The following is a 13,182-nucleotide window of genomic DNA, read 5'->3' as shown; positions in this document are numbered from 1 at the left end:
TCTCTCCTATCAGCCCCCCGCTTCCACCTCTCTCCGCTCAGCCCCCCCGCTTCCACCTCTCTCCGCTCAGCCCCCCCGCTTCCACCTCTCTCCGCTCAGCCCCCCCGCTTCCACCTCTCTCCTATCAGCCCCCCGCTTCCACCTCTCTCCGCTCAGCCCCCCCGCTCCCCCCTCTCTCCTCTCAGCCCCCCCGCTTCCACCTCTCTCCACTCAGCCCCCCCGCTTCCACCTCTCTCCGCTCAGCCCCCCCGCTTCCACCTCTCTCCGCTCAGCCCCCCCGCTTCCACCTCTCTCCTATCAGCCCCCCCGCTCCCCCCTCTCTCCTCTCAGCCCCCCCGCTTCCACCTCTCTCCACTCAGCCCCCCGCTTCCACCTCTCTCCACTCAGCCCCCCGCTTCCACCTCTCTCCACTCAGCCCCCCGCTTCCACCTCTCTCCGCTCAGCCCCCCGCTTCCACCTCTCTCCGCTCAGCCCCCCCGCTTCCACCTCTCTCCGCTCAGCCCCCCGCTTCCACCTCTCTCCGCTCAGCCCCCCGCTTCCACCTCTCTCCGCTCAGCCCCCCGCTTCCACCTCTCTCCGCTCAGCCCCCCCGCTTCCACCTCTCTCCACTCAGCCCCCCGCTTCCACCTCTCTCCCATCAGCCCCCCCGCTTCCACCTCTCTCCGCTCAGCCCCCCGCTTCCACCTCTCTCCGCTCAGCCCCCCCGCTTCCACCTCTCTCCACTCAGCCCCCCGCTTCCACCTCTCTCCCATCAGCCCCCCCGCTTCCACCTCTCTCCGCTCAGCCCCCCCCCCCCCCCCCCGCTTCCACCTCTCTCCGCTCAGCCCCCCGCTTCCACCTCTCTCCGCTCAGCCCCCCCGCTTCCACCTCTCTCCGCTCAGCCCCCCGCTTCCACCTCTCTCCGCTCAGCCCCCCGCTTCCACCTCTCTCCGCTCAGCCCCCCCGCTTCCACCTCTCTCCGCTCAGCCCCCCGCTTCCACCTCTCTCCGCTCAGCCCCCCGCTTCCACCTCTCTCCGCTCAGCCCCCCGCTTCCACCTCTCTCCGCTCAGCCCCCCGCTCCCCCCACTCTGTGCTTTAAAGGCACATATTATTATATTCTTTTATATTTTTGCACTAATATTTATATTATACTTGGATGCTAGTCCGCATGTATGTATACTTTTCTATGGTCTTTTTTTACATTACTGTCAGCAGAAACAATATAGAAAATAAACTTTTGATGTCAACAATTCTTCCATTTGAATTCTGAAATGAATTTTCCCTTTTCCCCCTGTGCAGGAAATTGAATTTTTGGACCTGACCAGCATCCGAGATACAAGATTTGGAAAATTTGCCAAAACCCCCAAGGTATAAATCTAATAGTGTAAGTCCTAAGAAATTAAAGCAGCACAAAAACAAATTCATAACAATCTGATAGTTCATGCTGTTCTGATGTATTTCTAACTTTGTTCAAAAGCTTAATTCTTAGCATTTTAGCAACGTTTGTTGACTTAATGAGTGTGGATGGTGGTGGCCATTTTAACCTCCCAGGGAGGCAAATTGTTAGCAACTGATATTGCCAGAAGTTGACCACAGAATGTAATATGGGTACAATTGCTGCAATGGTTTAAAGAAAAAAGATATTTATTTTGTTTGGTGAGTAAAGCATATTGTTGTTTTAAACGTTGGATCCAGTAGAGCAGGGATGGGGGGCGCAAGATTGTCCGGGAGGGGAGGGGGGGCGACGGTTGCAGAGGCCCCGCGCTCTTCCCAAGGCATTTAAATTAAATGCCAGGGGATCGCATGAGGCCTCTGCAACTGCCCTTTCCTTGTCTTCTGCGACGCATCGCCATGGCAACACAGCGGCAAATGACGCCACGGGGGGTCACGTGAGCAGGGGAGGAGTGCAGGCCGGGGGGGGGGGGGGGGCAGGGGGAGACGGTTCCCCACCCCTGCTGTAGAGATCCCCCTGGAATCCTGTGACATGCACTGTATCCCCTCTGGTCCTCCTGCTCGGTATTTTGCTTATATTTGCATAGAGGGATATGATTTCTGATCTGATTTGCACAGGAAAGAGAACTAGGAAAATGTGCGGTGAAGAGCGCGCGTCGGGGCTGGAACAGCTGCGCTTTTATGGCGATAACCTCTCCCCAAAAACAGGCTTCCCCATTACTGGGGCTCGCCGCTCCTCTTATACATAATCATTCCCGTTCCCTCTCCACTGCAACGCCGCATGTAAAGCAAACTGTTTGTACGCAGCGCCTGAAAGTATAAAGGAAAAGGGTCCACGGAGACGTGCTACGCGCAGGAGCCGCACAGGGGGCGCTGTCGGACGGAGGATAGCGCTGCGCCATCGTTATTTCGCACATCACAAATAGCGTTAGGCGCAATGGAGCTGCGCCAAACTGTTATTAAAATGTTATAATGAGGTCCTAGGTTAGAGCCTTTGGCGATGTAATATTTCACGCAATTATACGCACAAACCGTGCGCTTGTAATGACTAATTGTGTCCGCATATTCTGGTCACTATTGGCGCATAATTTAGAAGTGTTCTTAAATGTGGCCAATAAAAACCCCGCGTGTGCGCACATTACCACGTCTCAGGCAGCTCCGCAACCCTGCCCTTCCCCATTATCTCTTGGCATACCGTGCTTCCACTGCAGCCAGGGATTCTGGGTAATGACATGCAAATGAGCACACACAGGGATTCACTCTTTACTTCTTATCCATTTTAACATGGGACCCCTATAAGGGTACGCTTGCCGCAATACACAGGTTTGCAGCACAGCCTGGGTTAAAGAAGTGCAAAGCCAGTAACCGTCTCGCAGACAGCTATTTTCCACCTTTTGGGTCTCATCAGTGTGAGGCTGGTTACACTGGCTCTGCAGCGGGAATTAAGAGGAGCCATGAATGAAACTCTTACTCGGTTGCTGATATATGACAGGTGTAATTTAACATGTGAACGCCCAGGAGCAATCCCAGCAATATCCTATATGTCTTTCTGGTTTTTAAATCAATCAGTTCTGTAGTATTAGATAATACTTACTACATTTTATAATTTTTTTATTATTCAACTCTTCATGCCAGTTTTAATTCATGTTAACACACTGCGCATCCTGTGATCTCTACAGCGGGCCTTAGCCCAGCTCCCCAGCAGCGCACGATCTGTGTATTGTATGTCTTTATTTATATAGCCCCATTAATGTACATAGCGCCAATGCCAATGTTCCCAGCAGTTTGAGCTGCAAACTGTAACAATAGATAATGCTACCTTAGCAATATAAGGATACATTGTAGCTGCTGAGTTACACTGACTGAAGGATTGATTGAAACGGGAAGGCAGCCATTTAGTGAGCCCTGGAAAGCAGGATCTTTTCTGATCGATCACATGAGAACCAATTGATCAGCATCTTAGGTAATTAGTTATCAATAAAGGTAATCATAGGCTGCATAGATAAAAAAATGTTAGTGCCGCTTGGACGGCCTCTTTATTTTGAAAGTCCGTGACATGACGCGACTTTGCCCGTCGCGCTGTTATATCGCAGTGCCCCCTGCAAACGGGGCTTTGTGCCAATTTCTGGCTCACTATAAGGCCTCGGATATAGTAGGCGCGCGCGCTTGTATCTTGAGCGATCCGTGGCCTTTGGGATTTCTATGACTCGCGCGGAGGCGTGGCCGTGACATCACGAGGCAGGTTCGCCCTCATTGGCTGAACCACCCACGTGAACCGGCCATCGAGCCACAAAAACAAAAAAATGTCTGGCGAAAAAATGTGCCGCACCGTCGCGTGCGCTATGGCCGGCCTCACTGAGGTGCGGCCTTTTGTTCGCCAGCGCGCGCTGTGGCCGGCCTCACTGAGGTGCGGCCTTTTGTTCGCCAGCGCGCGCTGTGGCCGGCCTCACTGAGGTGCGGCCTTTTGTTCGCCAGCGTGCGCTGTGGCCGGCCTCACTGAGGTGCGGCCTTTTGTTCGCCAGCGTGCGCTGTGGCCGGCCTCACTGAGGTGCGGCCTTTTGTTCGCCAGCGTGCGCTGTGGCCGGCCTCACTGAGGTGCGGCTTTTTGTTCGCCAGCGTGCGCGCAGACGTACGCACTCTGGACGCGGCCTACATTAGGGCCTTATTTTTACAAGGCACAAGCTGCCATTTAGCGCGGGCCAACTTGAAGTCACCCCAAGATCTGTAGAAAAAGTAACTGCTGTAACCCACTCTACAAATATTCCTTCATTCAGCTGGGAGGCGGGAATATTACAGGAATATTACAGGAATATTACAGGAATATTACAGGGGAAATGGAATACGCTCAAAATAAGAATATAATAAGAACTTGGTCCTATATTACTTGTATATGGCAATGGTCCTATATTACTTGTATATGGCCCTGGTCCTATATTACTTGTATATGGCCCTGGTCCTATATTACTTGTATATGGCCCTGGTCCTTATGGCCCTGGTCCTATATTACTTGTATATGGCCCTGGTCCTATATTAATTGTATATGGCCCTGGTCCTATATTACTTGTATATCCAATGGTCCTATATTACTTGTATATGGCCCTGGTCCTATATTACTTGTATATGGCCCTGGTCCTATATTACTTGTATATGGCCCTGGTCCTATATTACTTGTATATAGCTCTGGTTTGGAGAAGATGTAGATCCATCAAAATGTTTAACCCATTAAAGTAGGGGTGGCCAACTTCTGTCCTCTAGGGCCACCAACAGGTCGGGTTTTAAGGATGCTTCAGCACAGGTGGCTCTTCGACTAAGCCACTGATTGAGCCATCGATGCTGAAGCAGGGATATCCGTAAACCCTGACCTGTTGGTGGCCCCTGATGACTGGAGTTGGCCAATCAATGACTGAGCCATGGATGGACCCATCTGTGCTGAAGCAGGGATATCCTGCAAACCTGACCTGTTGGTGGCCCTTGAGGACTGGAGTTGGCCATCCCTGCATTAACGGAACAACAATAAAGTTCCAAACATGGATAAAATGATGGTGTGCAGAGGATTTGACAAACCTCACCAGTCTCCTCTTCGTGTGCTCTGCATGACACAGATGTGTGTACCACCACATTACCCACAGTCCTCTTCTCACTAATACACCCCACGAGAAGCCAGTGAGGCGGTTTTTGTAAAAAGAATATGAAACAGATGCTGGGGAAGAGACGAGCGGAGATGAGACAGCAAAGTGAGGAGGGCTGGGATGTGTGCAGGAATAGAGCAGGTGGTATGCTGGAGCTGGGGAAGAGACGAGCTGAGATGAGACAGCAAAGTGAGGAGGGCTGTGATGTGTGCAGGAATAGAGCAGGTGTTATGCTGGAGCTGGGGAAGCGGTTACATTGCGTTCCCTCCAGTGGTTCTGCTGGGACCAGTGACCCAGACAGCGATGGGGGCCCCAGGCTTGGTTTGCTTTCTCAAAGTACCCGTGACTATTGTTTATTTGAGAGGTTTCATCGAAGACTATTTGTAGATTTAAAAAATAATAATAATAATGGAAATATTACCAAAACTAACCAATATTTGCCAAAGTCTTTGGCAACTATTTGCCACTGCTTCTTCAGAAAAGGTTAGTACCGGGGATTTCGTTTTGCTGGTGTTTTTTTTAATTTTTTTTACTAATTTTACATATTCACTAAGCTCTGACAGTCCAAACGTTTGTGAAGTTGCTTGAAGATTTAATCCATACTAATGACTTCTGTAATACAGTAAAAGCTTGGAGACACCCGTCACGCAGTGTCACTGCTCTCAGGCCCCCCGGGTCACACAGTGTCACTGCTCTCAGACCCCCGGGTCACACAGTGTCACTGCTCTCAGACCCCCGGGTCACACAGTGTCACTGCTCTCAGACCCCCGGGTCACACAGTGTCACTGCTCTCAGACCCCCGGGTCACACAGTGTCACTGCTCTCAGACCCCCGGGTCACACAGTGTCACTGCTCTCAGACCCCCGGGTCACACAGTGTCACTGCTCTCAGGTCCCCGGGTCACACAGTGTCACTGCTCTCAGACCCCCGGGTCACACAGTGTCACTGCTCTCAGACCCCCGGGTCACAGTGTCACTGCTCTCAGACCCCCGGGTCACAGTGTCACTGCTCTCAGACCCCCGGGTCACACAGTGTCACTGCTCTCTGGCCCCCGGGTCACACAGTGTCACTGCTCTCAGGCCCCCGGGTCACACAGTGTCACTGCTCTCAGACCCCCGGGTCACACAGTGTCACTGCTCTCAGGCCCCCCGGGTCACACAGTGTCACTGCTCTCAGACCCCCGGGTCACACAGTGTCACTGCTCTCAGACCCCCGGGTCACACAGTGTCACTGCTCTCAGACCCCCGGGTCACACAGTGTCACTGCTCTCAGACCCCCGGGTCACACAGTGTCACTGCTCTCAGGTCCCCGGGTCACACAGTGTCACTGCTCTCAGACCCCCGGGTCACACAGTGTCACTGCTCTCAGACCCCCGGGTCACAGTGTCACTGCTCTCAGACCCCCGGGTCACACAGTGTCACTGCTCTCAGGCCCCCGGGTCACACAGTGTCACTGCTCTCAGACCCCCGGGTCACACAGTGTCACTGCTCTCAGACCCCCGGGTCACACACTGTCACTGCTCTCAGGCCCCCGGGTCACACAGTGTCACTGCTCTCAGACCCCCGGGTCACACAGTGTCACTGCTCTCAGGCCCCCGGGTCACACAGTGTCACTGCTCTCAGGTCCCCGGGTCACACAGTGTCACTGCTCTCAGGCCCCCGGGTCACACAGTGTCACTGCTCTCAGACCCCCGGGTCACACAGTGTCACTGCTCTCAGGTCCCCGGGTCACACAGTGTCACTGCTCTCAGACCCCCGGGTCACACAGTGTCACTGCTCTCAGACCCCCGGGTCACAGTGTCACTGCTCTCAGACCCCCGGGTCACAGTGTCACTGCTCTCAGACCCCCGGGTCACACAGTGTCACTGCTCTCTGGCCCCCGGGTCACACAGTGTCACTGCTCTCAGGCCCCCGGGTCACACAGTGTCACTGCTCTCAGACCCCCGGGTCACACAGTGTCACTGCTCTCAGGCCCCCCGGGTCACACAGTGTCACTGCTCTCAGACCCCCGGGTCACACAGTGTCACTGCTCTCAGACCCCCGGGTCACACAGTGTCACTGCTCTCAGACCCCCGGGTCACACAGTGTCACTGCTCTCAGACCCCCGGGTCACACAGTGTCACTGCTCTCAGACCCCCGGGTCACAGTGTCACTGCTCTCAGACCCCCGGGTCACAGTGTCACTGCTCTCAGGCCCCCGGGTCACACAGTGTCACTGCTCTCAGACCCCCGGGTCACACAGTGTCACTGCTCTCAGACCCCCGGGTCACACAGTGTCACTGCTCTCAGGCCCCCGGGTCACACAGTGTCACTGCTCTCAGGTCCCCGGGTCACACAGTGTCACTGCTCTCAGGCCCCCGGGTCACACAGTGTCACTGCTCTCAGACCCCCAGCTCACAGTGTCACTGCTCTCAGACCCCCGGGTCACACAGTGTCACTGCTCTCAGACCCCCGGGTCACACAGTGTCACTGCTCTCAGGCCCCGGGTCACACAGTGTCACTGCTCTCAGGCCCCCGGGTCACACAGTGTCACTGCTCTCAGACCCCCGGGTCACACACTGTCACTGCTCTCAGACCCCCGGGTCACACAGTGTCACTGCTCTCAGGTCCCCGGGTCACACAGTGTCACTGCTCTCAGGTCCCCGGGTCACACAGTGTCACTGCTCTCACGCCCCCGGGTCACACACTGTCACTGCTCTCAGGTCCCCGGGTCACACAGTGTCACTGCTCTCAGGTCCCCGGGTCACACAGTGTCACTGCTCTCAGGCCCCCGGGTCACACAGTGTCACTGCTCTCAGGTCCCCGAGTCACACAGTGTCACTGCTCTCAGACCCCCGGGTCACACAGTGTCACTGCTCTCAGGCCCCCGGGTCACACAGTGTCACTGCTCTCAGACCCCCGGGTCACACAGTGTCACTGCTCTCAGGCCCCCGGGTCACACAGTGTCACTGCTCTCAGGTCCCCGGGTCACACAGTGTCACTGCTCTCAGACCCCCGGGTCACACAGTGTCACTGCTTTCAGACCCCCGGGTCACACACTGTCACTGCTCTCAGACCCCCGGGTCACACAGTGTCACTGCTCTCAGGCCCCCGGGTCACACAGTGTCACTGCTCTCAGACCCCCGGCTCACACAGTGTCACTGCTCTCAGGTCCCCGGGTCACACAGTGTCACTGCTCTCAGGTCCCCGGGTCACACAGTGTCACTGCTCTCAGGCTCCCGGGTCACACAGTGTCACTGCTCTCAGACCCCCGGGTCACACAGTGTCACTGCTCTCAGGCCCCCGGGTCACACAGTGTCACTGCTCTCAGGCCCCCGGGTCACACAGTGTCACTGCTCTCAGGTCCCCGGGTCACACAGTGTCACTGCTCTCAGGCCCCCGGGTCACACAGTGTCACTGCTCTCAGGTCCCCGGGTCACACAGTGTCACTGCTCTCAGGCCCCCGGGTCACACAGTGTCACTGCTCTCAGGTCCCCGGGTCACACAGTGTCACTGCTCTCAGGCCCCCGGGTCACACAGTGTCACTGCTCTCAGACCCCCGGGTCACACAGTGTCACTGCTCTCAGACCCCCGGGTCACACAGTGTCACTGCTCTCAGGTCCCCGGGTCACACAGTGTCACTGCTCTCAGGCCCCCGGGTCACACAGTGTCACTGCTCTCAGGCCCCCGGGTCACACAGTGTCACTGCTCTCAGGCCCCCGGGTCACACACTGTCACTGCTCTCAGACCCCCGGGTCACACAGTGTCACTGCTCTCAGGCCCCCGGGTCACACAGTGTCACTGCTCTCAGGCCCCCGGGTCACACAGTGTCACTGCTCTCAGGTCCCCGGGTCACACAGTGTCACTGCTCTCAGGCCCCCGGGTCACACAGTGTCACTGCTCTCAGGTCCCCGGGTCACACAGTGTCACTGCTCTCAGGCCCCCGGGTCACACAGTGTCACTGCTCTCAGACCCCCGGGTCACACAGTGTCACTGCTCTCAGGCCCCCGGGTCACACAGTGTCACTGCTCTCAGGCCCCCGGGTCACACAGTGTCACTGCTCTCAGACCCCCAGCTCACAGTGTCACTGCTCTCAGACCCCCGGGTCACACAGTGTCACTGCTCTCAGGCCCCGGGTCACACAGTGTCACTGCTCTCAGGCCCCCGGGTCACACACTGTCACTGCTCTCAGGTCCCCGGGTCACACAGTGTCACTGCTCTCAGACCCCCGGGTCACACAGTGTCACTGCTCTCAGGTCCCCGGGTCACACAGTGTCACTGCTCTCAGACCCCCGGGTCACACAGTGTCACTGCTCTCAGGTCCCCGGGTCACACAGTGTCACTGCTCTCAGGCCCCCGGGTCACACAGTGTCACTGCTCTCAGGCCCCCGGGTCACACAGTGTCACTGCTCTCAGGCCCCCGGGTCACACTGTCACTGCTCTCAGGCCCCCGGGTCACACAGTGTCACTGCTCTCAGGCCCCCGGGTCACACTGTCACTGCTCTCAGGCCCCCGGGTCACACAGTGTCACTGCTCTCAGACCCCCGGGTCACACAGTGTCACTGCTCTCAGGCCCCCGGGTCACACAGTGTCACTGTTCTCAGGCCCCCGGGTCACACAGTGTCACTGCTCTCAGACCCCCGGGTCACACAGTGTCACTGCTCTCAGACCCCCGGGTCACACAGTGTCACTGCTCTCAGGCCCCCGGGTCACACAGTGTCACTGCTCTCAGACCCCCGGGTCACACAGTGTCACTGCTCTCAGGCCCCCGGGTCACACAGTGTCACTGCTCTCAGGTCCCCGGGTCACACAGTGTCACTGCTCTCAGACCCCCGGGTCACACAGTGTCACTGCTCTCAGGTCCCCGGGTCACACAGTGTCACTGCTCTCAGGTCCCCGGGTCACACAGTGTCACTGCTCTCAGGTCCCCGGGTCACACAGTGTCACTGCTCTCAGGTCCCCGGGTCACACAGTGTCACTGCTCTCAGGTCCCCGGGGTCACACAGTGTCACTGCTCTCAGGTCCCCGGGTCACACAGTGTCACTGCTCTCAGACCCCCGGGTCACACAGTGTCACTGCTCTCAGGCCCCCGGGTCACACAGTGTCACTGCTCTCAGGTCCCCGGGTCACACAGTGTCACTGCTCTCAGACCCCCGGGTCACACAGTGTCACTGCTCTCAGACCCCCGGGTCACACAGTGTCACTGCTCTCAGGCCCCCGGGTCACACAGTGTCACTGCTCTCAGACCCCCGGGTCACACAGTGTCACTGCTCTCAGGTCCCCGGGTCACACAGTGTCACTACTCTCAGGTCCCCGGGGTCACACAGTGTCACTGCTCTCAGGCCCCCGGGTCACACAGTGTCACTGCTCTCAGGTCCCCGGGTCACACAGTGTCACTGCTCTCAGGCCCCCGGGTCACACAGTGTCACTGCTCTCAGGTCCCCGGGTCACACAGTGTCACTGCTCTCAGGCCCCCGGGTCACACAGTGTCACTGCTCTCAGACCCCCGGGTCACAGTGTCATTGCTCTCAGGCCCCCGGGTCACACAGTGTCACTGCTCTCAGGTCCCCGGGTCACACAGTGTCACTGCTCTCAGGCCCCCGGGTCACACAGTGTCACTGCTGTCAGACCCCCGGGTCACACAGTGTCACTGCTCTCAGGCCCCCGGGTCACACAGTGTCACTGCTCTCACGCCCCCGGGTCACACAGTGTCACTGCTCTCAGGCCCCCGGGTCACACAGTGTCACTGCTCTCAGGCCCCCGGGTCACACAGTGTCACTGCTCTCAGACCCCCGGGTCACACAGTGTCACTGCTCTCAGGCCCCCGGGTCACACAGTGTCACTGCTCTCAGACCCCCGGGTCACACAGTGTCACTGCTCTCAGACCCCCGGGTCACACAGTGTCACTGCTCTCACGCCCCCGGGTCACACAGTGTCACTGCTCTCAGACCCCCGGGTCACACACTGTCACTGCTCTCAGGCCCCCGGGTCACACAGTGTCACTGCTCTCAGGCCCCCGGGTCACACAGTGTCACTGCTCTCAGACCCCCGGGTCACACAGTGTCACTGCTCTCAGACCCCCGGGTCACACAGCGTCACTGCTCTCAGACCCCCGGGTCACACAGTGTCACTGCTCTCAGGTCCCCGGGTCACACAGTGTCACTGCTCTCAGGCCCCCGGGTCACACAGTGTCACTGCTCTCAGGTCCCCGGGTCACACAGTGTCACTGCTCTCAGACCCCCGGGTCACACAGTGTCACTGCTCTCAGGCCCCCGGGTCACACAGTGTCACTGCTCTCAGGTCCCCGGGTCACACAGTGTCACTGCTCTCAGGTCCCCGGGTCACACAGTGTCACTGCTCTCAGGTTCCCGGGTCACACAGTGTCACTGCTCTCAGGTCCCCGGGTCACACAGTGTCACTGCTCTCAGGTCCCCGGGTCACACAGTGTCACTGCTCTCAGACCCCCAGCTCACAGTGTCACTGCTCTCAGACCCCCGGGTCACACAGTGTCACTGCTCTCAGGCCCCCGGGTCACACAGTGTCACTGCTCTCAGACCCCCGGGTCACACAGTGTCACTGCTCTCAGGCCCCCGGGTCACACAGCGTCACTGCTCTCAGACCCCCGGGTCACACAGTGTCACTGCTCTCAGGTCCCCGGGTCACACAATGTCACTGCTCTCAGACCCCCAGCTCACAGTGTCACTGCTCTCAGACCCCCAGCTCACACAGTGTCACTGCTCTCAGACCCCCGGGTCACACAGTGTCACTGCTCTCAGGCCCCGGGTCACACAGTGTCACTGCTCTCAGGCCCCCGGGTCACACAGTGTCACTGCTCTCAGACCCCCGGGTCACACACTGTCACTGCTCTCAGGTCCCCGGGTCACACAGTGTCACTGCTCTCAGACCCCCGGGTGACACAGTGTCACTGCTCTCAGGTCCCCGGGTCACACAGTGTCACTGCTCTCAGACGCCCGGGTCACACAGTGTCACTGCTCTCAGGCCCCCGGGTCACACAGTGTCACTGCTCTCAGGCCCCCGGGTCACACAGTGTCACTGCTCTCAGGCCCCCGGGTCACACTGTCACTGCTCTCAGGCCCCCGGGTCACACAGTGTCACTGCTCTCAGGCCCCCGGGTCACACAGTGTCACTGCTCTCAGACCCCCGGGTCACACAGTGTCACTGCTCTCAGACCCCCGGGTCACACAGTGTCACTGCTCTCAGGTCCCCGGGTCACACAGTGTCACTGCTCTCAGGCCCCCGGGTCACACAGTGTCACTTTTCTCAGGCCCCCGGGTCACACAGTGTCACTGCTCTCAGACCCCCGGGTCACACAGTGTCACTGCTCTCAGGCCCCCGGGTCACACAGTATCACTGCTCTCAGGCCCCCGGGTCACACAGTGTCACTGCTCTCAGACCCCCGGGTCACACAGTGTCACTGCTCTCAGGCCCCCGGGTCACACAGTGTCACTGCTCTCAGGCCCCCGGGTCACACAGTGTCACTGCTCTCAGACCCCCGGGTCACACAGTGTCACTGCTCTCAGACCCCCGGGTCACACAGTGTCACTGCTCTCAGGCCCCCGGGTCACACAGTGTCACTGCTCTCAGACCCCCGGGTCACACAGTGTCACTGCTCTCAGACCCCCGGGTCACACAGTGTCACTGCTCTCAGGCCCCCGGGTCACACAGTGTCACTGCTCTCACGCCCCCGGGTCACACACTGTCACTGCTCTCAGACCCCCGGGTCACACAGTGTCACTGCTCTCAGACCCCCGGGTCACACAGTGTCACTGCTCTCAGGTCCCCGGGTCACACAGTGTCACTACTCTCAGGTCCCCGGGGTCACACAGTGTCACTGCTCTCAGGCCCCCGGGTCACACAGTGTCACTGCTCTCAGGTCCCCGGGTCACACAGTGTCACTGCTCTCAGACCCCCGGGTCACAGTGTCACTGCTCTCAGGCCCCCGGGTCACACAGTGTCACTGCTCTCAGGCCCCCGGGTCACACAGTGTCACTGCTCTCAGACCCCCGGGTCACACAGTGTCACTGCTCTCAGACCCCCGGGTCACACAGCGTCACTGCTCTCAGACCCCCGGGTCACACAGTGTCACTGCTCTCAGGTCCCCGGGTCACACAGTGTCACTGCTC

At 58.2% G+C, this 13,182-nt stretch overlaps 1 protein-coding gene across 5 annotated transcripts in view; it reads left to right on the top strand.

Annotated features, from left to right (window-relative positions):
• Positions 1-13,182, top strand: part of PLCB2 (phospholipase C beta 2) — a 154,598-nt gene that overhangs the window by 46,281 nt on the left and 95,135 nt on the right. For 4 of the 5 annotated variants that reach the window (XR_012803755.1, XR_012803756.1, XM_075613371.1 and 1 more), the window contains exon 3: positions 1,280-1,348. Coding sequence is in view for 2 of the 5 variants with exons in the window: in XM_075613371.1 (XP_075469486.1) it covers positions 1,280-1,348 (69 nt within the window). In the remaining 3 variants the exon portion in view is untranslated. Of the gene's footprint in view, positions 1-1,279; positions 1,365-13,182 lie in introns of all 5 variants that reach the window. The other variant, XM_075613372.1, reaches the window with a different exon arrangement.

The sequence above is a fragment of the Ascaphus truei genome, chromosome 9, assembly GCF_040206685.1.
Source record: "Ascaphus truei isolate aAscTru1 chromosome 9, aAscTru1.hap1, whole genome shotgun sequence".
NCBI classification, from domain to species: domain Eukaryota; kingdom Metazoa; phylum Chordata; class Amphibia; order Anura; family Ascaphidae; genus Ascaphus; species Ascaphus truei.
Note: the sequence above shows the minus strand (reverse complement) of the source record. Positions and strands in the feature narration are given on the sequence as shown.